Genomic DNA, 27,848 nt, shown 5'->3' with positions numbered 1-27,848 from the left:
TGGGGTGGGTAGCCTATCCCTTCTCCCGCAGATCTTACCTACCCAGGAATCAAACTGGGGTCTCCTGCATTGCGGGCGGATTCTTTACCAACTGAGCAATCAGGGAATCCTTTTAAAAGACTATAAGTAGAGGATATTTTAGGTAAGAAAACTTGCTGACCTAGGGTCAGTCAAATATAGCTCTTAATCCTTGAAAAGCTAGATAAAAATTCTGTACTGGGTTTGAACCCCATGAACTGTAAGTCCCCTTGGGGGAGAGTGAAGAAGGGCAGAAGACAGGGGGCTGTGTGTGTGTGTTTAGCCAAAGCGTCACTGGAATAAGCAACTTAAGAAACCAACAGTTTCCCCAAAAGTGAAGGAGATAGAGCTAATAACTGATGATCAGGCATGTTAGCTCTTTTAGAGAAATAACTTCAGCTCTACATTGATTTCTCTGATAGACTGAATTTTATGCTAAAATATACGCTATTACTTTCCTAACTACTGAGCAGAAAGACCAGGCAATACTCACATCAACTGCTTATTTTAATGTCAAATGTTTATTTCTATGCCATAGTTGCCTCAGCACAATTTGTAAAAGAAAGGAATCCAAAGAAAAGATTTTTTTTTTGGTTGGGATATTTTCTCTGCAGTTATAAGAAAGAAAATAAACACGTTGGTATCAGAATTACCATTTCTTTCATATCATTCTAATAAATATCGCATCTAAATATTTTCCTTGGGTGTCATTTTTTTTTAAAGGATGGAAAAATACCCACAGGGGGAAAAAGGCTTGAATTCATCAAAATAAATTTGGGATAGTCTTTGTCAGAGAATATATCTAGAACATCTTTGTTTTGGTACACTATATCACTAATTGCCATATTCTTATTATTTAATATAACAGGCATACTTTATTACATAAAACAAAGTGCACTGAAAATGAACAATGTTAGAAACAAACTAATATTTGGTGTATCTTAAATCTTCAGGTGATTAGATATTAGCTGAAGCGCTGGGATACAAATTTCACTATTGATACAAATGCAATTCTTTTCTGCGGGGAAAATGCACTTAGTAGCTGAGTTCTTTTTGATTTAGCAGACAGGGCATCCAATACAACCGAAACAACCTGATAACAATTTTTTTTTTTTTTTCAATAAAAAGGAATGCTCTGGTTCTTAACTGGCTCCCATCTTCAAGGGAGCCAGAAGACAGCATTTGCTCTTTCAATATTTTTCTCTTGTCTGATTTGACACACAGAGCCACCAAGATTCTTACAGGGGAAGTAGGCACCACGCCTGGGAGCATGAGGCTCTCAGACGAGCCAGTTAGAGTCCATCTATGATGCATGGGGCGCGCCCCGCACCTAGAGACAGCGTGGTGGTTGTGCATGTAAATCCTTCCAGCAGACTCAGGGAAAGGAGGAGAGTTCTTTAAGTTCATGCACATTTTATTGAGTAGTAATATAAAATGCTTTTTTCTTTTTCATTGTTACAAGTGCATGCTTTGATTGCCAACATCTCAGAAGTCAAATTACAAAGGCAAGGCTTTAGGCTGTAGTGAATTACTTGGGCACTTATACAACTTTTAAAAAATATGAATGGACTTTTGGGGTGGTGGTTGTTTTCAGAATGAACCAGTTGTAACCCGTAACTGATATACAAAGGGAAAAAAGTGAAAAAAGTACATATTTTGTGGCACATGACAGAACAGAACAAAATAACTAAACCGTTATGACGTTAACAGTTACCATGCATTTTAGAGTTCCACATGTAACTACAAACTTATTTAAATTTCACAAGGTTTGCTAAACATGCTAACCATCTATATGTGCACTGACAAGCTTATGTTAAAAACTTTTAAGAATACTCTCCCCTTTAGATTTTTTCAAAGCTTTTTTTTGATTACAAAATTTCAAAGGCATGAAGCATTTTAGAGAATATAAAGTACGCCAGTATACATACATTTCCAGTATATGTCAGACCACTAAGCGCATTACAGTCTCATACAGGCCGGTACAGCCATTTTGTTTCTTAAAAAACATGCATAGGCAGATTTTTTTTTTTTTACAGAATATAGATGCTTTATCACTGTACTTTAATATGGTGTCTTGTTTACTATACTTAAAAATGCACCACTCATAAATATTTAATTCAGCAAGCCACAACCAAGACTTGATTTATCAACAAAAACCCCTAAATATAAACAGCAAAAAAAAAAAAAAAAAAGATAGAAGTAATTATTCCAGTTTTTTTAAAACTTAAAGAAAAGAAAAGGAAAGGTATTCATTGCTAAAGTAATACATGTTATATGGAAAGAAAGGCATTCAAAGCACACTAAAGAAACCTGAGGTAAGCATAATCTGTACAAAATTAAACTGTCCTTTTTGGCATTTTAACAAATTTGCAACATTCTTTTTTTTTTTCTTTTTCTGTTTTTTTTTTTTTTTTTTTTTTAAGACTGCCTAATTCATTTTATAGCCATTGTCTGACAAGAGTAGCAAAACATTATCAATAAATAGTCCTTATTTAGTTTGTACATCATTTTGTTAAAAATGGTTGATGTCATCCATTTTTAGTGCTGCAACTGTAAACGTACAATAGAGTAAGAAATTAGACAAAGTTTTCGTGTCCAGTAACATAATAAAAGACCTCTCATTAACCTATCTAGAAGTCCCCCAATGGAGTAGGAAAACATGTACATTCCCCTAACATTGCAGTATATACTAGCATTAGCTTTCTTTTTAAATTTTTTTTCCCTATAAGCATTTTTTAAAAGGCATACCCAAAAGAGGTGTTTAATCACCACCCCCACCAAAATATAGTTTATAATTCTCTCTCCCTCTTTTTTAATGATAGTGTAAACTGAATCCAACTTCTGGCCCCAGAGCAAGTAAGCTACCATCAGAGGCAAGAACATCCAACTGCTGATACGCAGCCATCCCCATCATGCCCTGCAGCTCAAAAAAAAAAAAAAAAAGAAAGGTGAACAGGAAGTGGTCACTGGATATTGCTGCTATTACTGCCATTGCTGTCCGTGCCGTTAGTCTCTGAGGCGAGAGCCTTGTTGATGGAGTTAAGGTTGGCGTCGGAGGGCATGGCATCTCTGCGAGGTGGCATCCTCTCGTTAATTCGGTCTAAGCCCTTGGCCTCCTCGAAGCTAGTGATCTTATGTTGTGGTGAAAATCCTTTGATAGCTAAACGGAAAATCATTAAGAAAAGAAACATCGGGGTTAGCTAGAGGAACACAAAGGGCACAGCTGTTGCATCAGGTGATGTTAGAAATTTCGCAGTGAGAGAGGGAATCCTTTAGTAGAGAACAAAGTGACGGGACCTGAACACAACACAACAGACTCCTTACCATACCCGAAGATAACCGAGAGGTTTGGTAACAGCCAATGTCTCTTGCCAACCAAAATGTCCTCTTCAAGTTAGTAAGATGTACAGGTTTTTCTTGTCTTCATGAATGGTTAGATCCACGGAGTGGTATATAAATAGGAAGGTTGCTACCAGTAATAGATCTCTAGGCCCAGCATCCACTGGCCACATCCTTGGCACAATTACTGTATTAAATGCCTTAACCTAGAGGCAGGACATGCCCCTACTTTTACTATTCCGTTGTGCTAGTAATGGCAAATTCAGTAGACTCACTGAAGCAGCTAGACCTAAAAATTTAGTAAAGAGCTTAGAGCAGAAGCTAAAAGGATCTACAAGAGGAATGAACTTGGGGCATTTCCAGGCCATCTCAGCATCCCAGCGAGATTTTCTTGGCAAACAATTTAACGGTGGCATGAAAAAAATAATGAAATTATAAACACCTGCTTCTCCACTCAACTTTGGAAATATGTGGAGTAGATGACAAGGTAATAGAAATTGAGAAAAATCAAGATCAGATCACTAAGCAGAAAAATTTGGTCTTTCCTTCAGCAGCAAACAGGCCAAACTGATGTCCATCTGGTCTAATGCATAAATTAAAGAAAAACTCTTTCTTAGTAGATCAATGTAGATGTTAAGTGATGGTTCACAAATAACAAAGGGAAAACACTTTATGCAACTTTAAGCAAAAATGAATGGGAATGGTTTGGGCCTTATCCAATGAAAATATGGAATTTTCAAAAGGGGAGCACTGATATTTGATTTTTTTTCCCAGTTATCCCACTATGCTCCAGAGATAGATAAAGCATTTGCACAAGAGACTTAAGGTTTTCTTCAATAGGTGCACCAACCAGTGAGCTGAAAATAAAGTACATAAATGGGGAACCATACATAAATGGGGAACACCAGATTGCTTTACTCCCTGTGAAAACGCAAGCCAGACACTGAAGGGCCAATCACCAGTGTTGAATTGGGCTGCATCTCCATGGCTGATGAAGGACAATTTCACTGTACCTTTATCCTTCCTACCCTATTTGAGAAAAAAAGGAAAGCAGTTTCAAGCCGAAACTTTGCTAGCCACTCCCACACAAATGTACAGTGCTTTTCATTAGTATGGATGAGATTCTTAAAAGATAGACACAGTTGCTTCCAAACTCGTTACATGATGAGAAACAATTCGTTCCCCCTCTGCATTTTAAAGGTTAGCATCATGGTGATTAGTCAACTATGAGAGGAAGAAGATGGGGAAATGGGGAAAGACCAAGGCCCAAAGCAAAGCTTTTTAATTCTTCTCTAATTCAGTCGGATATCACAAAAATAACAGACCTGTCTAATGAGCACCCACCCTGAAAATGAAGTCAGTGATTTTCAGGGACAAGAGCAGTATCTACTGTTTTGCTAAACTACTGTGAATATCATTTCATCATAATGAATACATATAAAAAGTTAGTCATCATAATTGATGACACAATTTTATGAATTGAAATGGTAAAAGTGGAATCTCTTTTTTTTTTTAGGTTGTGTAAAGTTTGAAAAGCCAATAGAGTGGGAGCACAGAATTTCAAAGTCTAGTGAGAACAAGGGCTCTGTCTGGAATAGGGCTCCGTTTCTAATCATCCTGTCTAGCCTGGTCTGGAAGAATGTCTGCTCTGCTGTAGTTGCTGGTCAGACAATGGGTATTAGCAATTTACATTGGTAGTATACTGAACACGACACAGCACAGAAACCACAGAAAACAGCCAACTATCCACGAGAATGCACACTGCAGATTAGAATCTGCCAAGAGGAATAGAGAATTCCCACATAAATAGCAGTTTATTCACTGCTATTTAGGAAACAGTTGTATTTTCTCTTACAGTGTTATCATTTCCCCTCCTCTATCCAAATCACATACAAATGAGAGTCTAAAGTGGCACGTTTCACATCGTAGCAAAGGAACATATCACACAATTTTGGGAACAGTGAAACATCATCTTGCAAGAACAAAATACAACTGAAGAATTTTGTTTTAAAGGGGAACTTCAAATTATTCTTTTAAAAATTTTCAGGGGGTATGGTATGTATCATATCAAAAACTATTTAGGTAAGCAGTTCTCTCGTAACTTGACATTTAAAGAGCACAGAAGAAATCGTGAGAGGTCCGCTCTGTTGTCATTGAGCAGGGCTGGGATACTGTCCGGGATGTATGTATCTCGATTTTCCTGAGGCTCTCAGGACAGTCTATGGTGCAGAGGAGACACTCAGTGGGTCTTAACCAGCTGAGTGATGATAATATTCACTATGCTTGTTACCGGCCACTTTCACAGCCACTAGATATTTTTGAACTCTTGTAGAATATCTTGGTGGTGCTAGCTGTCCTGCAAATACCAGTAGGTTAAAATTTCATAAGACTAGCAGAACTGTTTATCTTGAATACAGCTGTCTCTTGTTGGGATATTTTTTAGAGACAAAAATTAACGTTGAACTACAACAAAGCACTATTCAAGCGAACTTTTGTTTTTTGCTAGAAATTTCTGAAAACTAGATTTCATAAAGCTATTTTTATCCTCTCCTTTTCAGTGCTGACTGAAAGTGATTTGAGGGAGGGACATGCTTCAGCTCAAAGAATATTGTTTTATCCATTGTCTGTCAAAACGGCTGCCATAACCCCCACCCCACATGGTCAAGATCTGTTATCCTTTTGTTTTCTGTGATTATACTAGGATCATTATATACAAAGTCAAACATAGCTTTAAGGGAAAAAAACAAACAAACAAACCAGAAAAGGACATTTTCCCCTTTAAAGCAAGAACATTTTGGTTAATACTGAGCCACAACTGTTAGCCCAACACCCACACACTCTTTACAAGCTACAGCAAAAAAAAAAAAAAAAAAAAAGGAAAAAAGAAAAAAAAAGAAAGAAAGAAAGAAAGAAATGAATACACCCAGCAGAGCCCTTATCTGTTGCAGGTACAACAGAAAGGGGACTGGCCAATTTACCTTCATCAGCCTCAATAGCCTCAACAGTAGCTGAAGAGAAGAAAGGGGGTGCAAAATGAATGAGAAAAATGAGCAGAGGATTTTTAACTCTAAGAACAAATCAGTGACGATCAAGGGAGCTAAGATGATTAGTGTTCCTGTAAGTGCTGGATTCTGGTACAGACAACAAAACAGAAATGCTAAAAAGAAAGAAAAAAAAAACAAACATGAAAATGATAAGTTTTTTTTTTTTTAATGAGCTGAATACACATATCTGAGCGAACCGCTCTGGATTTTGCTAACTAAATAAAGGACCACATGATTAACCCTTTGGGAAAACACTCAGGAAAGGTTTCTTTGACTTAGATTGAATCTACAAGGGACGAGCTCAATTGAAAATGTGCATCTGACTCACGTGAAGTATGACAAAATTCACTGATATGACTGGTGATTTACAGTTTTAAAATGTCCCCCCAAATGGCAAAACTTGAAGCACTGCCATATTGTCAGTGGAGTAATTCACACTATTTAATATTAAAGAGCACAATTTCCTAGTGGAATGGAAAAGCAGGGGGGGCATCCAAATTAAGAGCTGCCTCCGAGTTGATGACACGTGTGACTCTAAAGACAAACATTGAGCATGCTTCAAGTGTGAGGGAGAAAGGGAGAAGGAAGAGGAAGGGGGTGGGATAGTCCGGATGTTTTCTGCCAGGTAACCCAGTTTACAATCAGTTTTCCTCACTGGAATATCATTTTTAGAAACAAAACTCTTGAAATGTTACCATCAAGTGGTAACATGCCAGTAGCAGCAATAATTCTATTAGCATTTTAAAGAAAAGTCAGTCTAAATACTGAAACCTCAGCATAGTCCAGAGGCAAAACTTTAAAAGCTCATTGCTTTATCAGCAATTTTTATAATAATTTAGGGTCTATCTTCTCGCTATACAGGTGCACGAGTTTTTCTGTGTTATCAAGGTTAGGGGATGTTTCCCTAATTAAGTGCTAAAATGCAAAACTTCTCTGTAATTCCAAAATGTTTAATATTAAAATCCTACCCCTTGACTTTTATTTGCATGTTTCTTATAATTTAAGGTTTTAAGACTAGAACAACTGCCAAATGTGCACTATAATTTACTTACAGTGCATTCTAAATTCCTTATGATAAAAATGTATGATGGTTACCACCATGGAGAAAAACCAAACAGTAAAACTTTAAGTAGTTTCTCCTTTTTAGACAAACTTAAGCGAATCAGGCAATGAATTTTGAAATTGTATCAGTGTACATTGTTTAAAACATTCACTGACTTTTCAAATTCTCAGGATTAACAAAGTTGTAAAACCTTAGGTCTACTGTAGGTATGTGCTGTGTTTGTAAGTTCAACACCAAATGGCAAACAAATGGATCTAAAATAAAACAACAGAACAACTAAAAATTCCAGGTTAAATCACAGGTGAAAATCTGAAAACAAAACAAAGAATTGTAAGAACTTAAGTCACTTAAATTTAAAAGTAAAGCAAAAAAATCTGTAGTTGCACCAGCACCAACACATATTAGACATGTGCACTGTCCATTATTAAGTGTATTCTTCTAAAGCAAACGTGATCCATAGTTTCTGATAATACATTTGCTGTACTGTAAAACTGTGCTTCTCAGAAACTATGCAGATTTTAGTTAGTTAGGTAGTTGTGCATTTCGTGCATATAAATGATTATGCATATGATAAATAAATATGCCAGTGTTCTTAGCACGTTTACTTTGGTAGGAAAATTTTTGTTTTTTTCCTTCAAAGTTATTAAAATAATTTTTTTTAGCTGTAAATTAAATAGGGGATTGATTTATTTATTTACTGTGATATTTTCCTACTTTCATTTAGAATTTTTTTTTTTCTTTTGGTGGAAACTCAAATACATTGATGTTGGAATAAAATCATATGAAAATAAGGAAAACTTTAGTGATGCTGCCAGGAGGTGACTAGCAGCACCGTATCCATGAAGCTGGCCATCACTCTCTGTGTAAAACAGCTGGACCTAAATAACATAACCATAGGAATACCAGGATCCTCCAGACTGAGGGACAGGAATAGAAAAGAAAACAGACACACAAAAAAAAAGATTCAGGGAAAGATACAGGAAAATAAGCAAGAGGCTGAGACTGTTTTAAAACCTTAGAGCATATTTTTGTTGTCATTTTTTTCTGTTAGGGTCTAATCTAAAAGCAAAATTTCCATAAAGTATGCTGAAATGCTACTTTAATTAATGAGAATATTGGTAAAAATAGATAACAAAAGTAACAAAAGTAAAAGAGTATATTGACTGGGCTAATACAGTAGCCACTAACCACATATGGCTATTTAAATCAAAGTAACGACAGCTAGGTAAAATACAGTTTCCCAGCTGTGCAAGCGATATTTCAAACACTCAATAGCCATAAGTTCTTAGTGGTTCCTGTACAGATAGAGATATTTCCACCATCACAAAAAGTTCTGTTGGATAGCACTTATCCAAAAAACTATAGGTTTTAATACAAAAGCTATCTTCAAGGAAATGTTTTCATCCTTTTTAAAAAATGAAATATGATTCTAATCACTCTCAAGTTTTGATGAGTAAGTCAGAGGAAAGACACCTTTGACTTCAAGTTCTAGTTCAACACAAAATCATCCTTCTCTACTCTTCTTCCATTCTCCACTAAAGCCTACATTTACATATGTATTTTTACGTGTGCATGTGTTTATTTCATCACTCCAGTAGATAACCAGCACATTTAATAAACATGTAATTAACAAGTTGTTTTTAGCAACTGCTATAGGTTTGACAACCTATGGGGCATGTAGGTGAGCTAAAATCGTGATTAGTGTGCAAATGAGGACATGGGGATGGTGGGGTAAGGACCACACTCCAGCAAATGAAGGAGCTACCATTTGGGGCATGACTGGTCAAACTGATGGGGGGCGGTTTCAGCCCTTCTTTCAGCTGACAAGAACTGAGGACCAAGACTGAGCTTAAATGGATGAGTAAGTCAGGGCTCTAATGACGGAGCAGATTGAGGTGCCAGCACAGGTTGCATCAATGGGCCTGCTTACCGCTTTGCAGGGTTTGTTTCCCTCCAGAAAGCACGCCGCTGGGGAGCATGCCTGTGGGCGTCAGGCCTTTCAGCGTCAGCACACTCTCGCTCTCTTCTCTGCAAAGGCACAACGGGGGCGGAGGGGACATTACCTTTTATTTTCTTTCAAGAAAAAGATCAGACTTATAGGGAAAAAAATGTATATAGAACTCACATTGACCTCTTCCTTGGCTCCCTTGTTGTTTTATTTTTTCCCCTTTTTTACTTAGAACACATTGTATTTTCACACATTCATATAGAAGTCATGTTATGTAAATGACATGACTGCTGAGATAAAGTTGGGAATTACATAACTGTCAGGGGTTCACATGCTTCTGAATCCTGAAGATATGGAAAACAATTCTGATTTTGTATCTAGGTGTCACAAAACAAAGTGTTGCTGGGTATCTTCCATGACAACATAAACATATTTTTCAAAAAAAAAAAAAATGAGCCAGGGAAAGAGCTGTTATAAGTTTTACTGCTAAGGCTCAACAAAATAAGTAGGGCTGATTTGACTTGGGAGAGAAAACCAGACAGCAAAAGGGAGATTTAAAAAATATGACCTATGGATTATCCTCTTAGTTACTATACTTTATTTAATTTTTTTTCTTCATGATATATAATTGCTGCTTTAAGTTTTATTACATTTGTTTAGAAGGAATGAATGAGTCCTGCAAGTTCAGTAAGGAATGTAAAGCATTAGAGCAAAGGCGGCCTCATTCATCAGGCCGCAGGGAGCAACTATGCTCTATTTTCAGCTTTAACATGACTTTTCAAGATTTGGCTGCTACTGCACAGTTATTACTGACTTTGATCTGGTGTCTTTGGGAAAGGATGATGGTGCTTTTCATCCTGCTCATGGCTCCCTGCTTTAAGTATCAAATCACTAAATTACTCTTTAGTGACTCTACCAGGAGTGAGATAGAAATAGCAAGAAGGAGAAATCAAAAGAGCCACTGTAGCTACTCCATGAAAAAGAGTTGAAAAAAATCTGGCAAAAATTAGAATATGATATTTTACAATGTGGAGATGGATTTTTCCCCAAGATGGTCCTATTTACCCTTGTTAATAATGTAATTGTGAATTGATTTTATACTCCTCACATATAATCATACTGTAGATTAATCTCTTGAAGAGAAATACACTTTGTGTTATCCAAGAATAGATAACCGAATTTAAGTAAAGTGTAGTTAATCCTTTTTAAGAAAATACTTGTTTTCTTAAGTCCATGCATAATAATAACATGATGCATGATCCATGTAAAAAATAACTAATAAATGGAAAATGAAACTCTAAATAATCTTTTCATTCTCAATGACTTATTAGAATAATATAGATTCTCATAAACAAGCTTTATGGTTCATGTTCATTTCCTAGAAATCTAGTGAAATGCACCTGATAGATTCATCTTTTACTACAGGGAGTGAATGAAAAACAGAATTATAATAGCTGTTCTATTTCATAATATGTTGACTCTATTGTGAAATAAATGTTTTAAAGTCCTGCAGCACACAGAGGGATAAAATGTGAAGCAGCCCACTTAGAGGCTTTCTCTACAGAAATAATTTTGTAGATTTCAATTTGACTAAAATAGTGAGGAACTAACAATTCCATTTAAAATATAATTAAAGAAAAGAAAATAGCTTCTAGTACCATATTTAAATGACCAGACTAAAACATTAAGACACTATTCAGCGACATATAATCAAAGGCAAAACAGAGCAGGGGACCATGGTCTCACCTGAGAACGGAGAACACTCTGGCCATCTTGCCGATGGCTCGGATCTTGTTTCTTATCACCTCCTTCCTGGCTGCAGCCGTTGCTCCTGCATTTTAAAAACACAGTTGAGAAGTCAGGTGACTTTTTATTGAACTCTAACTAGTTGACTAATGTACATATATAACAAACCGCTGTAAGCCAAATCAGGTTTGTTTTTTGTTCCCCTTGGGCTTTCCTGATGGCTCAGTCAGTAAAGAATCTGCCTGCAATGCAGGAGACCCAGGTTGACCCCTGGGCTGGTAACCCACTCCAGTATTCTTGCCTGGGCAATCCATGGACAAAGGAGCCTGGCAGGCTACCGTCCATGGGGTTGCAAGAGTCAGATATGACTTAGCGACTAAACCAAGGATTATCTGTGAATCAAGTTTAAAAAGCTTATTCTTCCAGGCATAAATGCTTGCCGGTGATACTTTAGAGGTTCTCAAAAGGCCGAAGAGCAACTTTTGAGATTTCCAAGGGAAGGGGTAAATGGGTAACTTAAAACCCAATGAGGAGATGAGGCAGGTTCCCGTCCTCTTCTGTTTATACAACGAGAACGTGCACGGCCAGGAAGAGGAAGTGAGTCACCAGGATCTTCTACTCATTTCCGGTCTCCATGCTTGGCGACTACTTTAGGAAACTTCTTTTGCAAAAGTTGTCCTTTGAAGTGATCAAACTAGGGAGTCTCTTAACCCCTTATGTTCCCTGGGGTTATTTATAGTATTTATAATATTTATAGTATTAATGGCCATAAAACATTTGTTTTAGCACTTGATACTCTTTCATCTACTGGTTACTACACAAATTCTAGAAGAAAAAGCAGAAAACTACTGAACTGGATTTAGTGAGAGAGGGTAGCACATATTTTGCATTTTAGCACTTATGTAGAAAAGTTACACATAAGTCTAAGTTTTATCACTGACTGCATTTTCCAAATTTAAAAAAGTCAATCTACATAGGTTATTGTTATTATAAACATTTTGTTTTTAAAATATTTTTATTTATAATAGTTTTAGAATAATGCTATATGATCTTTAGTGAATCTATTTTATTTCTTTTTAAATTTTCAAGGTAATGTTTGAAGAAGTGCAAAACAGAAAAAAAAAAGTTCTCTTTTTAAGATTTTTATATGTCAAAGTAAAAGGGATGGCATACATGCTCAATCACTCAGTCATGTCCAACTGTTTGGGACCCTATGGACTGAAGCCTATCAGACTCCTCTGTCCCTGGGATTTCCCAGGCAAAAATACTGGAGTAGGTTGCCATTTCTGCCTCTAGGGAATCTTCCTAACCTAGGGATCAAACTCAAATCTGTGTCTCCTGCATTGCAGGCAGGCTCTTTACTGCTGAGCCACTAGGGAAGCCAAAAGGGATATCCTTTTTAAACATGTGGGACTTTGTAGAAAGTGTTAATACAAACAGATTTTCTTTCTAATTCTACTGCCACTCATAGGAATATAACAAAATACTCTTAGCAGACAATATCAGATAATATCAGAAATGTTTGTAATTCAACAGTCTAAGTCACACAGTTTGTTCAGAGACTGGTCTATAGGTGATAACTGGTATACATTTTGGTCTCTTAATTCATGCTAAGTACAAGCTTTATGATCTTTTTTTGGAAGGAAATATTTCTGCTGTTTCCTATGACTTCTAAGAACTGGATTTGAAATCTTTTTCTGTGTTTGATAAGGGTCCAACAATTAATCACTGACCTAACACTTTTATAAGAAAGAAAAGTCTCAGTAACACTCAAACAATTTTGAAATGGCTAGAAAAAGGCCTCTGGTTTTCTATACATCCCAAGGAAGTGAAAATATAATGGGTCACTTTTTTCTTCTGGGTGGGTTAATTTGTCAGATGTGAGGCTAATGCATACCCTTCTGAGGATACTCCTTAGAAGCTGTGGACCTGGGAGCTGGTTTCCTCTTTTCTCTGACCTAAAAGCCCTCACCCAGCCCCTATTTTTGTCTATTTCTTTTTCTCTAGTGACAATGACACCAGAGAAGGTATCCCCCCAACACATCTAACTGGTTTGCATCTATTTTTCCCCATCACTTCCCCACTCCCAATCTGGGTGTGGCCGTGTCTTGCTTTGGGTAAAGCAACATTAGTAAAAGTGATGCTAGCAGGATCTTGAAATGCACACAGGCTTGTTCTGTCTCTTGCTCCTTGGTATTTTTCCAAGAGAGCTGATAACTTACATCCACACAAACTCCTGTACACAGATGTCTATACTAATTTTGTTCATAATGCCAAAATGGAAGCAAGTAAGATATCCTTCAGTAGGTGAACCTACTGTGGTTCATCCAGGTAATGGGATTTTATTTGGTGTTAAAAAATACTGATCTCTCAAACCAGAACTTATGGCTTTCTCTCATATGGACTTAAACTTATTTTACTCATTTGCAGGCAGAATAGCTTGCAATACTAAGTTACAATCCTGTCTTTCTGATAACCAAGTGGAAAGATGGATTCTCATTTATAATTGGTTCTGTTGATTAAGTCTATTGGTCAAAATTTTGGAGGAGAAAATGGAGTGTGCCTAAAACTTTTCTGGCCCTCCCTCAAAGTTTATTCTGAGTTTCTAATAATATTTAGTTATTATCTATGATGTGCAATTGTGATTCTTTATATAAAACCTGTCCCAGAGACCATTTGAAAGTTTAAAGTTTCTGTGCTTGAATTTTAGATGATTTATGATCTACTAAAGGACATTTAAGACTACTAAAGGACATTTGTTAAGGGGGAAAAAATGTGGGGTAGCAATTAGTCGCCTTATAGTGGTTTTCCCACATATTTTTTTGAGTTGTTCAGTTAAATCCTGCATCAGTCTGACTAACTGGTGTGTTACTACCACTCTACGCTTAATATTCCCCAGTCTGACTGACCCAGTCTGTCAGAAGTCATGATGTGCTAAGTAAGGGGAAAGAGTCTGACCCTCTCCAAAAACAGTATGGCCAGATCATAAAATCCATCCAACAGACACAAGGAATGGAACATGTGGGAGGACTCCAAAACTGGTGACTATATTTAGAAGCACAACAAGAAAAGCAGCAAAGAGTAGTCTAGAAGTGTAACTGGATATATTTAAGAGGAATGAGAAGGGGAAAAAAGTAAAGTCCAGTAAGTGAAAAATATCTAAGAAAGCTAATCTCTTAGAAAATTTTCATTAAAGGACTTGTAAAAACCATAACCAGAGCAATGAAAACAAAGAAACTAATAGGTAAGAAAGGGAAAAAAATCCCTGAAAGAGCCGTCCTTTTCAGTTCAGTATGAACCAGAACTCAGAAAAATTCTCAAATAAATGTGGAATTTTAAATGTAAAAGAACATTCTGACAGAGCCAGTTTAGCATTTCCTTATTTTTCAGACCTAGTGACTTACTGGAGAGTACTATAGAGAGTACAGAGCAGGTATCTTACTTTATGCATTCATAGCTATGCTCCCAACAAATAGTAATTCACAGCATATGGTAATGATAAGCAATTCATCTTAATGAAGAAATGCTATCTCTCTTTAGATTTCTCAATAACCCTGGTAAGTAAGAGGTTTTAGTACATCTTTTATAAAATTCAAATGTATTTACTCAAAAAGTCAGTGAATTTAAGCAAAGAACAGTAAGAAGAGACCTTAAAAGTGAATATCTCAAAGCTTTATCCTGGGGAATTACCCTCACTATTTTCCACATAATCAAAATCAAAACAAATACCACACATTTACAACCCGTGAAAATGTAAAATATTTAAATAAAATATCTGAATTAATATGTAATCAAACTTAGAGGAGCTGAACAATAGCAGGATAGAACTAAGTTCAGATATAAAGGTTCTTGCATATTTAGTATTGTTATTCATTAAAACTCTTATTTAAATACTTAGGTTCCATTGCAAACCCTCAACAATCCATAATTCTATAGTAAGGTCAAGGAAAAATGCACATTTTTCAGACTTTTACTAGCTGTGACATGCAAATACAATGTCACGTTTAATGTTCTTGGAACTTAACTCTATTTAGGTTGTGGAAATGTATCACAGTAGCTCAGCTTAAAATTCAGAATATTGAATAATAAGGGCACAAAAAATACTTTTTACGTTAAACATATGGCATGCCGGATCTTAGTTCCCCAGCCAGGGATTGAACCTGTGCTCCCTGCATTGAGAACGCAGAGTCTCAACCAGTGGACCACTGTCTCCTGCACTGCAGGCAGATTCTTTATCAATCTGAGCCACCACAGAAGCCCAAGAAGCCCATACATTAAACAATTTTTAATAGGTAACTACTGTTAGCAAATTTTCAGAGAAGAATATAATCATGTATTTTAACTTGAAAGTCCAATATTGAGAGGCAATCTTTCATAAGGTTAAAAACAATGAGCAATTTTAAGTAAAATTTCATTGTGTGTTTCCATTCAAGTAATTATCACTTCTTTTTTGGGCCTCTCTCTTGCTTTACCTTTTAAGTTCTAATGTTCTTTTATGCCTGGGGTATTATGCTACTATTTTCAAAAGCTAGGCACTCTGGCACACTCCATTTTCTTCAAAGGTTAATGTACAGACCAAGGGAACCTTTAAAGATCTGCTTTTCCCATGTGTCCTTTCTGACCTTAACTCAGGGCCCTGCTGACTTCTCATGAAGTTTGGAAGGTACCTATGCCAAATGGCCTGCTGAGTGAATGCTGACAGGCTCTGAAGGGAACTGGAAAATTGCAGCAGCATCACAGCGATGAGCGGTCAAGTGCCAGGGCAAAGACAGCATCTAACACGTGGGCTACTGGCCACACATTACAGGCCCTAGCTCCCTACGGCTCACTGTTCCCATCCATCCATTGAGTGACTACCGTAATTCCTCAGTTTTAACTGAATCAGCATTGTGTGGAAGGTACTCTATAGAATACAATTTAGTACCCAAATCATTTATTCTTTAAGTGTTCTTGTGAATCCTTTTTTATTCTGTAGGCTGCCATGAACTAACAGCTAGCAACAGAAATAGGCGTGAAGCATGGTCTCTGCTTTAGGAGGTCACCCGATCACCAACAGCACACAGTGACAAGGGTAAGAGAGGAAGAGGCCGTGGAGTGGGGAGCACTGCTGCCAGCAGCAGAGAGCATGCTGAGCACATCTCTGCTTAAACTCCGTGTTCACTAACTACCTTCCTGTTGGTAGCTTGAAACCAGCAGTAGGGAAGAGAATTTATACCAACAAAATCTGCAAGTCCTACAAATGAGGGCCATTTTCTTTCTGCAGTGACGGGTTGTTAAACATTTACCACTGGAAGTAGGTGTTAAAGTAGGAGAAAAATGTTCACCCAAATGGGGACAGTTGAAGGATCCTGAAGGATGAGTGAGAGTTAAAGAGGAGGGAAAAGCCTTCACAGAAGGAAGAGAGTTTTCAAATGCGTGGAAGCTGCAAGAATCCATGTACTATTCAGATGATGGGTGAGAAGTCTGGCACGCATGGAGTTTGGGTACACTGGGGTGTGGGCAGGGTGGGAAGAGCAGCGGGGCATGCCTGGGGCTAAACTGTAAAGGCTTTAGCATGGTGCTAGGAACAAAGAAAACATTCAGATATAAGCCCCCGTGGCTCAGAAGGTAAAGAATCTGCTGCAATGCAGGAGACCTGGGTTCAGTCCTTCGGTCAGGTAGATCCCCCGGTGAAGGGAATGGCAACCCACTCTAGTATTCTTGCCTGAAGAAATCCATGGACCGAGGAGCCTGGTGGGCTACAGTTCGAGGTGTTCCAAAGAGTTGGACATGACTAAGCAACAAACACTTTCATTTCACTTTTCATACTCATCATAGAGGTATAGAGAACATACTTTGCACTTACCCACCCCTTTTCCGAAGAAAGAAAGAAAGAAAGAAAGGAAAAGATAGACTGATGGCTGGATAGAGAGATAGAGATGTGACAAAGCAAATATACTCAAATGTTAATTGTAAAAAGTAAGTGATGGGGACAGGACTATATAATTCTCTCAATATTCCTTTATATCTGAAACATTTCATAATAAAATGTGAAAAAAAATAACAACACACCATTTTATCTGGAAGAAGCTTGCTTTTGAGAGAAAAGGGAGATAGAAGTTTTAAGAACAGGAGTCTCTCCATCCCTCCCTTTCTTCATGTTACATGAAGGATGCACGAGCTCGACAAAGGAGGTCAGGGAGAAAAGTCCTCAGTGCAGTGACCTCCACCCCTGCTCTTCAACCAGCTCCAGGGGGAATCTGGACTGGTAAGATTTTGTTGTATAAGCCCAATTCAACAGAATCTAATTGCTTCTGATACCTTTTTGAAACTGTAAGAAGTGAAAATGATGAGCTACATAAAATTTTACACTTAAATATCTTATAAAATAGGAATATTTTCACATTATTAGAAGGTAAAAAAGCTGTTTTCAAAAAACTGAGTGCTTAATATTTAATGGAGAAAGTACTGGGACAATTCCACTTCATTTTTACACTGTCCTCAAATGTTTTATTATTTAGGCTTCTTTCTTTAAAGGACTTTTAACAAGTGTTATCTACAGCACATGTCTTTAAATGCAATATATTATATTAAAAGGAGTGTATCTATATTAACATCTCACACTTTTTCAGAAGAATGATATATTTAAGAACTATATTCTTGCTGATAGGCTTCAAATATCTTAAATCTTTTAATTCAAAATGAGAAAATAATGTAGAAAATTCACTTTTTCAAATTTGTTAAAGGATAATGAAGTCCCTCTCTGTAAGAAACCTATGTCACTGGAAAGTAAAATTTTATTATGATTCATTACTTTTAAGAGGAGTTTAGACATGTCTCCAGATTTTATTTTTTGACACATAGGGCAATTACTGAATTTAAATAAAGGTTTGATGGAACAAAGCCTAAGGTGCTGAGATAATAACATCTTTTGTTGTGCTACATTTAAGACAAAAGGTTTCCATCCAAAATCAGCAATTTAGAAATATGATACCATGCAAAGACAGAATATGTCTTCAGAAGCCTCTAAAAACTTTGCATAATTCGTCTTCATAGCTCTTGACAAATGATGATGAAATCATAAACATATAGACCATCTTTTATGGGAGAACAATTCTTTTCCGAATTGGCCCTCATAAGGCTTGGAGTCAAACCATGCGCCTAAAACTTATTTTCTTGTCTTCTCTTTCTCCGACTAGGTTTAACAATAACAAGTCCTGAGCTTCTGTATTCAACACAGCGATGCTGTGCAGAAGTTACTTAAACATTTACTCAGTTTTGCCCTCGGATGTGGTGAGCGTGACAAGCACTTCACTACATTTTTCTACACCACTAGGCACTTGAGTCCTGGGAATTAGGGGCAATATTATAAGCACTGAGAAACTGTCCACTCTGATGGACTGGCTATAATGATGCAGTCTTTACCTTTTTTTACTTATGCTTCTACAAAAGACTATCTCCCAAAGAATATTATTCTTCCTTCCAAGTTTAAATAATTATGTGGGATATATAATGTTGTAAACATTGCCATTTTAAAATGAACTGACAATACTATTTTTTTAAAAAAATCAGTAGTATATAAATAACATAGCAATTTCATCCTATCATCATCCTTTCAAAGAAAAAAAATTCTTATGTTGGTCCTTTTTTCTTTGAAATTGCATTTCCATTTCAATTTTCCTGATTTTAGTATATTATATACACTATTTTATCACATTATACTTTTCTTCCAAAAAATATGCTTAAAATTTTAAATTTATTTTTAAAAATTTCCTGAGACAACGAGGCCCTAAGTCTTACAACTTCTTTTGTAATCAAAATCACGATTATTAGTAGTACATAACTATACCCAGTAGCACAAGTATATGATAAATGCTTATGAATATTTCAAAAAAACATAGAAACATAATTTGACTGAATGTATCCCTTAGTGATATGGATGAAAGGGCAGTTACACTGTCTTGATTAAGGAGACTTGTTAGGCACTGAGTTTTTCCATTGTCTCTTTGTTTTAGTACTCTGGGCAGTGTTCACAGTGACTATCTAGGGAGGCCCATACCTTTTTCTGTTAAAATAAGAGAAAAGCAACTGAGAATGAATGAGGAGGTGGGAAAGGAAAGACTGCAGTGAGCCTTGCATCTGATGCAAGCTCAGATGAGGTCCCAGGCTGATTGTCTTTAGGAATGAAGACACATGTAGGCTGAAGATGTAAAAATGGATTTCCTTACTCATCTTGAAATCCCTTTGGGTAATCCCAGTAGTCCAAATACTCTGGCATGAAGATAACTGCTCTATCAAGAATTATATCACCGAATTTCTAGAGGCAACAGCTGTTGGAAGATCTCCATGACCAGCCATAATTGGAGAATCCTGTATTGCTGATCCATTTAGGGTCAGTGCTGGTTAAACCTAGTTCAATGAGATTGGAGGTGTTACCCCTCACATAATAGCTGTGTGTATGTTTATGTAGGTTATTCTATTGGAGAAAAACAACTTCAAGATAACAAATTAAAAAATCTCTTTTGATCTTTTTGAGGACTACAACCTAAAATATTTGGAATACCTTTCTAATTTTTATTCTAACAATACTATATTACTTATCTATAGGTGATAAAATTTGGACATAACGAGTACTCATTCCAAACCACTCCAAACCACATATTCTGAATTTCTTCCATATGCTTTTTAGCTCAACTAAAATCTCAGCATGTAATAGGCCCTACAATGGTGTGATATTTGGCCTAGGGCTGGTCTGTCCTACATGTCATTTTGAAAGTGCCAGAGGATCCTTGAAAATATATATTTTTTAAAATAAAAAGACTCTCCTGTGTCGTAGATTTTTAAAAAGGCTAGCACAGCCTAGACTATTTATTCTAATTTCTCTGTCATAAAACATAACTGGATTCTTTGGATTGGAAGCCTTAAAAATGTACAGACTGCTCCTAAATGTCAAATAACTATCATTATTTGGTTATCTTAAATACATAGTTAAAAGCTACTTTCATTTCCAAGTGTTAATTTGATTCCACGGACTTTTGTTCTCTGAGACACTGTGTTCCATCTGTTCAATGATTCCTTGGTATAGCTGCAGAAATTGGCTATAAGCATAAATAACTTGGGTAAAAATTAGACTTTAGAGTAGATTAGGAAGCTTGGTTGATTTTTTGAGAAACTCTCACATATTCAGCCTATGCCTTACATAGGACATTTCAGTTTATTTATATTCACCAAAGTAGAAACTAGTAGCATGTGACGTGCAATTTTGGATTGAATTCTTTATCATAACAGACAGGCATCAATTTTATAAACTGACAATGAAAATAAAGGCAAAATAAGATAAAATAACAAGTGTCAAGCTAATAATGGAGATATATTGTCTATAGAAGAAACACTCACAATGCCTGGATGTTTAACCTATCAAGGATTATTCTGAATATAGATGGGGATATAATAGTTGAAAAACGTATTTATTAAGGACCTAATTGAGCATACATAGTAAATGCTGGAAGAATGCATTTAGACGAGTGCCAGGTACCATGCTACCTGCTGAAGCACTTGGCACAGATCTTTGATACATGACACTCAAAAATGGTTTCTCTTTATATTAAGAAGCAAATGCTTGTGCAGAGGTGAATAGTCCAGTGCTTCTAACAGTTACATTTCTCACTGTAAATTAAAAGGCTGACTGTGTGATCTTCATTAATATCAAATTGCCTAGTTGGGGGCCTCAGTTGGGTTTTGTGCCAACCAGGCTAGACCTGGTTGGACCAGGATGGACTGCAGATGATGTCAGTTCACTAGGGAAGAATAGGAGAAGCCAGGATGCTAATGGCTTTGTTTTGAGTCAAAAAAAAAAAAAAAAAAAAAGACCATTCCACAAAGATGGGTGATCAAATAAAATCAAGATTTCTGTTCTTTAAAAATTCTGAGAAAAACTGGATGAAATGTCATAGCTTCTCATAAGCTAAGAGTAAAGATGAAGGGGGGAAAATGGATTTTTAGGAGAGCAAAAATAGGCTACCCTGATAGAAAAATATTTTTAAACTTTAGATTTTTCTGAGCACTTATTAAACCTTTTCATATAGCCTTTAAACATGCCACCTGAGATCAAACAACTATAAAGAGAATGTTTTACAAACCTTGGCCTTATAACAACTCTGCCATTGTTCAATCAATTAGTAATTATTCTAAGTGCAATCTTCAGATTAAGAAGCTGGACCCACAAAATGCTTTAGTACAAAGAAAATGGTGCTTCCCTGGTGGCTCAGAGGTTAAAGCGTCTGCCTGCAATGTGGGAGACCCAGGTTCAATCCCTGGGTCGGGAAGATCCCCTGGAGAAGGAAATGGCAACCCACTCCAGTATTCTTGCCACAGAATCCCATGGATAGAGGAGCCTGGCAAGCTATATACAGTCTATGGGGTTGCAAAGAGTTGGACATGATTGAGCAACTAACACATGTACTCATTAATGGGAAGATAGCTGTATATAACATTTAGTTCATTCCACAAAGTCTGCACTTTTCTGTAACGTGAAAATTATGCCAACTAATAAACTCATTTGTGCAAAATCATGTAGTACTAAGAAGACAAAAAAGTACCTTTAATATCTGTGCTATTGTATCACGTAAGTTGGCAACTTAAAAAGATTTTCATTATTGTAATCACATATAAGTCAGACTTGATGATACTGACTACAATATGATGGCTACGCAGGCATTTTGTTTGGTAGTACATGCCCCAAATATTAATAGCCCTATATACAGATGGGAATTTATACCCTAGTATCTAGTAAATGTACATTTTTAGACATATTTCAGTTTTAATAATATACTGGATATAAAATTTGTTTCCTTTTTTTAGCATAATCATGATGAACAAAGGATACATTTATAGTGACCAAAATGACTTAGCATATTAATTTTAAAAAATTAGGAATAAACTGGAAAGTAATTAACAAAAGTATGACAAGCAACTACAAAGACTTTTATAAAATATTGACTAGTCTTTCTTTTTATAGATTTCTTCCTTTCCTTTCTCCAATTACATAATGCAAATTCAGTTATTTTTAAAAAGATACAAGAACTTAAAACTGATAAACTGATATCCATTTTTGACATGTAATTTTTTGGAAAAATTACATGGCTTTCTCACATAGTCATATTTCTTAAAACAGTAAAATACACAAAGTGTTTTTCTTTTCTTTGTCAGAAGTAGAAGAGAACAAGAAAGATGTCCTTGTGTTTCCTCCTTCAACTATCAAGTATTTTATCCCAATTTACACTCCTTCCTCCAATCGTCTAAATCCTCTGTGAAAGCAACCTATTTAAAATTGGTTTCTTATTGTACTATACTCTCAGCTCAATGAAGGCAGAGACCATGTTTTTATTTACCACTGAATAATAGAAAAAGGTATTCTATGAATATTTTATGCAGAAATTTAAAAATAATATAGAAAACAAAACAGAAATATACCATGATATAAAAGTTGAGGTGCTTTGAGTTTTATTTTAGTATTTGACCTTTTAAAAAATAATTTCAATTTTCTTTTTTAGCTATTATAAATATTAAACAAATTTTGCTATCTGCCTCTTTCCAATAACCTTGATCTGACAAAATGACACCCTAATATTTCATTTTCTGGTTTTCTGGTAAGATTTATATCTCATAGTAATTTTTATGCATTTGGTGCAAATATTTTTAAACAGCTGCTGCTTGAACTGCTCCACAATCCTGGTTCTCATTGTCTTTCCCTCATCACTCTTTTCTCTATTTCATTTGTTTGTCTTTCTTCAGCTTCATAAAGAAGGGATAATTTTCCTGACTAGTCCTCAATTTTCTGATGTTTCCTTCCACATCAGTAACTCTGGAGGCTCACTTGACTCTGAGTAGATTCAATTGTAAATTTTAACACAAAGCCTCACTCAACTGTTCCAATTTCATTCCCAATTTCCAGGGCTCCATTTCCAAATCCTGCTTGGATGTTTCTAGAGCCATGTCACTTTTACTCAAACTCATGTCTGTCACTAAACCAGGGGTCCCCAACTTTCGGGATCTCATGCCTGATGACCTGAGGTGGAGCTGATATAATAATAATGGAAATAAAGTGCAGAATAAATGTAATGCACTCAAACCATCCTTAAATCGTCCTCTTCCCACCCCCCCTTTCACCCCCCCACCACACACATCCCTGGCCCGTGGAAAAACTGTCTTCCATGAAACAGGTTTCTGGTGCCAAAAAGGTTGGGGGTTGCTACACTAAACTCATCTTTCTCCTGAAATGGATGAAGTTTTTCCATAACTGTTCTCATCCTCCTAGGTACCAAGGTTTGAACCATCCAAACCTGTTTTGGTTTTCTTTGCCCACTGATTCCATAGTTGTAAGTCCTCGGCCAGTTCTTTGGAACAGCTCCCTCTTTCTTTTATTAAGACTATCATTGTTCCAATCTAGTCACCTCAACCTTGACATACTTTATTCAGTTTCTAAATTATAACCCAACTCATCCTTTGTTCCTTCTCCAAGCATTTTTCCAAGCTTGGAAAAAGTATTTGCTTTTTCTCAAACACAGCTTTTAAGATGATGGCAGGTTATGCTAAGAGTTGATAGAACAAGAATCATACGGCCACTGTGCCCTCAGAGCTCGTGTTTGATAGTATGTCTAAACATTTCTTTGAAATTTTTTCATATTAAATGTAATACTTTCTCTCCTAAACTGCCAATTATTATAGAACATAACTTTTTTTTTTTTTTCCAGATTGGGAACCTGAAATGTGAGATGCTGAAATGAGTTGCTCAGAAATGACAATGATTACAGCCACAGGAAGAGCTCTAAGCTAATGGCTCTCAGTATATGTGCTGCCAGACACACAAAACAGAAGGGAGTTTTTAAGATGACATTCATCTCAAACACTCATCACGGCAAACAAATACAACTTTGGTAGAAAATGATTTACCCGAGTCCTTAAAGAGGTATTCCTCCAGGACCAATAAGATGGCACATAAGTCCTACTAATTTCCAACTTTGCACTTTAAAAAGTTCTGCATAATTTTTTAAAGTTAGACAGAAAGCAGTGGGGAGACACTCTGGAACCTGTGATATTAGATTTGAAGAATTATCTAATAATTCAAAGCAGATGATGGAAGATAATTTTCTTGTATACAATTTAGATGGTTTCGTAGAGGCATGCAAAAAAACTGCTCTGATTCCATACTCGGTGACTTGCCTGTGGTTAACATTAGGATAAGGCAAAAATGTGGATAAAGGATAAGAGTTCCACCATGTGGTTTGCTCCTTTAGATGAAAGCAGAGACATAAATTCTAATTTAATCCTAAGTCTTTCCAGGGCAGCTTGAAACTATACTTGGCTTGAAATGTATTAGTTTTTATTATTTTTTCTTTCTTATTCTACAGGGTTTCAGTTTTACCTCCAGAGTTCTCTCCTGTTAGCCAGACTTATCACATATCACAGTCTCAAACATAATTTGCTTACACATATGTATATATACATATATATAAGATAGTGATCTCAGAGTCTAAGATTTTAGACAAAAAGAAAGTTCCAAATAAATATTTCTAACTCATGAAAGTGTCATTAGGCTTTTAATGCTGTTCCAGACTTCCTTATTATAATACTGAACAGTAAAGAAAGCTTTGTGATGGAGATTGCTTGATTTCTGTCAGATTCTCTGCCCCCGCCCCCCACCCCTCCACACACTTTGGGATCACTTACTAATCTGTGCTCTGAAATTAGTCTTCTTCATTAATGAAAATTAACTACTAAATGAGATACATCTACTTGGATTCCATTCTTCTCTGACATGTACTGGGGAATAACAAACCCAAATTAAAACCAGACTATCCTTTTATCATCCAAAATCAGAAGTGGAAACAGGAATCAAAGACCCCAATACATATAAACCAGATCCTCAAAAGACATTCAGTTGGCATTAAACTGCCTCAAAACTTTACAAGATAACAGAAGTTTTGTATTTTATTTTCAACAGAAAAGAACCACAGACCAATTTAAAACAGTGATCTTTTTCTAGACAGGCTATCAAATTCCTTTATTTGTAAGGCAGAAGCTGAAGAGTAGAAATTCATGACATGATTTCTACCCAGCAGAAGCCTAGGCAAGCCAGGAGACTTTTTTGTCTATTCATATGCAGTAAAATTTTTCTCATTATCAAACACATAACTTCTTGGAGTGAATTAAGGTTAAAGGAGTAAAACAAAACTATTTTATTTGCTCTGACTTTCATGGCCAAATGATTGTGCAAAAAATCTATTTCTTTATTTTATGGCTATTTAACAGAACAAACTAAAGTAAATTATGTTTTGCTAATAGTGTTGTTTTGCAAAAAAACAAAAACTCATCATGCTGTTAAAAAAAAATTCAAGCACTATAGCCATAGCTTGTGGAAAGTTCAAGAGTCTGAGAAACAGGCAGACGCTGGCATGAATCCAGGCTCCATTAGTTCACTAGCTCTTTGACCTTAAGTTTTAACCTCACTGCCCTGAGCTCTGTAAAACTGGGCATAATCAAAGCACCTATATCAAAAAGTTGTCTTGAGGATGAGGGACAATATAAATCACCTAGGAAATTTCCATAAAATAAATCATAGTTAATTATAAGTTTCTGTTTGCCAAAAGGGTAAGAGTTAATACAGATAAACCACATGGAATGATGCCTAACACCTAAGCGTTAGCTGTGGCCACCTTCATTGTCAAGTGGTAGAGGAGAGCTGACAAAACCCAAAGGAAAAGAAGCAAAATGAATCCCACACCTAGCACTCTGCAAGGACGTGAGGAGAATTCCTATCTGTGACAGACTTTATAAACACTAACAGGTCCCCTTGATAAGGTGCTCTGAGAGGCATGGCCTGCAAAGGCACCATTGCTGTTGCTTAGTCACGAGGTCATGTCTACTCTGAAACTCCACGGGCTGTAGCCCGCCAGGCTCCTCTGTCCATGGGTTTCCCAGACAAGAATACTGAAGTGGGTTGCCTTTTTCTTCTCCAGGGGACCTTCCCGACCCAGAAATCAAACCTGCTCTTCTGCGTTGCAACAGGCAGGCTCATTACCACTGAGCCACCAGGGGAAGACACCATTACTACCCTGGATTTTATAGCTGATGTTGGATATTAAGCAAAATATTGAGAAAGGTTTGATAAAGACTCATCAAGAGATGCTTTTGCTTTAGAATAAGCAGCCAGTTAAGGAAGAGCTTTAATTAAGTCCTTTGATGTCTTCTGATTCCTGCTTTCACCTCTGGATCCAACCACAAGTGCAGAAAGAAGCCTGATAGAGCATCGGGCCAGCCCCAGAGAAAGACAGACACTGCAGGCTGCCGAAAGGAGGAGCAGGGTGGGAGAATGCAACCTTGATCCTCAGGTTGAAAATAACATCATACAAAAAAGAGAAAAAAAAAGGAAAAAACCACAAAGATATGTTCTCACTAAACTATTGTCCCCAAAAGAGTTAAATAGTTCTGGGAAGATTCTCAAGTTGTTCTCTGAGTAGCTTTGAGGAAATCCATAATTTCTGTGTCCTGTTAAATAAAGCACTAAAGGACATTTCTGATGATTTACTCTGAAATGTATACTACCCTAAGTTAAACACATTCTTAATTAAAACTTTACTTCTGTTTTCCTTTTTCTTCCTTAGATGGCAAATTTATGAGATATGAGCTAAAAAAAAATCCCATTTAGAAGTCAGAGCTGTTTCTCTGCAGAAATGACCAAAGATTCAAACATGGTATTAAGAGTTCACTGGTCTGCTTAGGAAGAAAAGAATTCTTCCAAGTGCCCTGAAAAGGACATGCCCTTCTATCATTGGCATGAACAGGTTTAAAAGCAACTGCCGATGAGCACAGCACATTGATTAGAACGAATTATTTTAAAGCAGAGGAAGTTCCAAAATGCATCCTTTCATGTAAGTGACTGAGCAAGAGGGTGAAGGAACTCACTAAAGTGAAGTAAAGACTGAGGCAGTCTTGGTGATTCTCAACTGTGCAGGAAATAGCAGCACTGTTGAAATGTGCAGGTACTTTTGGCTTTAGGGTCTGGCAGCACATAGTAGGTGCTCAATATATATTTACTGAATGAGTGAATTAACATATAATTACAATCATATGCAGGGCTACTTATTTCGTACCATGTGCTATCTATTTAATAATTATTGGTCAATAAACCTTGCTAAAGCAGAGACTTGTTAACGGAGGAACACTTCTGTATAAATGCTACTTGATCTTCCTTTTTGAGGAGTAACAGAAACATAGTGAAAGGCATCTATTACAATATGCTTGTTGACTTTTAAGATTTAGATTCCATCAGGTTAGTATTCTTTCTTGAGGGAAAAAGAATATCTTTCTAACCTTCCATTAGGAAGATTTAATATCTCTTAGATGGTATTATAATTATCTGACTATATATAGATAGTTATATATGGTATATAACCAACTAACTATACCTGGAAAAGTTAACAATGGCAAACTGTGGCTTTAACATATGAAACAGCTAGAATCTGGATAAAGCACAGAACATCCACTGGTTTTCTGAATATTTTAAAATATATCAATATGCTTACTTAAAGTTTTTACAAACTATTTTTTTAGCTCATTCTAACCTAGTAAAAGTTTGAAAAATTCTTTTCTTCCCTATATTGTACATTCCCTCGCAATGTGATATATGACTAAAGAGTAGTAACATGGAGAC

The 27,848-nt window shown here is 36.4% G+C and overlaps 1 protein-coding gene across 2 annotated transcripts in view; it reads right to left on the bottom strand.

Annotated features, from left to right (window-relative positions):
• Positions 1–520: 520 nt before the first annotated feature.
• Positions 521–27,848, bottom strand: part of PPP3CA (protein phosphatase 3 catalytic subunit alpha) — a 311,810-nt gene continuing 284,482 nt past the window's right edge. For both annotated transcript variants that reach the window (XM_061164328.1, XM_061164330.1), the window contains 3 exons: positions 11,159–11,243; positions 9,395–9,492; positions 521–3,178 (listed from right to left, as the gene is read on the bottom strand). In XM_061164328.1, the coding sequence (XP_061020311.1) occupies positions 2,982–3,178; positions 9,395–9,492; positions 11,159–11,243 (380 nt within the window). In that variant the 3' untranslated portion in view covers positions 521–2,981. The remainder of the gene's footprint in view (positions 3,179–9,394; positions 9,493–11,158; positions 11,244–27,848) is intronic.

This window comes from Dama dama, chromosome 17, assembly GCF_033118175.1.
Source record: "Dama dama isolate Ldn47 chromosome 17, ASM3311817v1, whole genome shotgun sequence".
Taxonomy (NCBI): Eukaryota; Metazoa; Chordata; class Mammalia; order Artiodactyla; family Cervidae; genus Dama; species Dama dama.
Note: the sequence above shows the minus strand (reverse complement) of the source record. Positions and strands in the feature narration are given on the sequence as shown.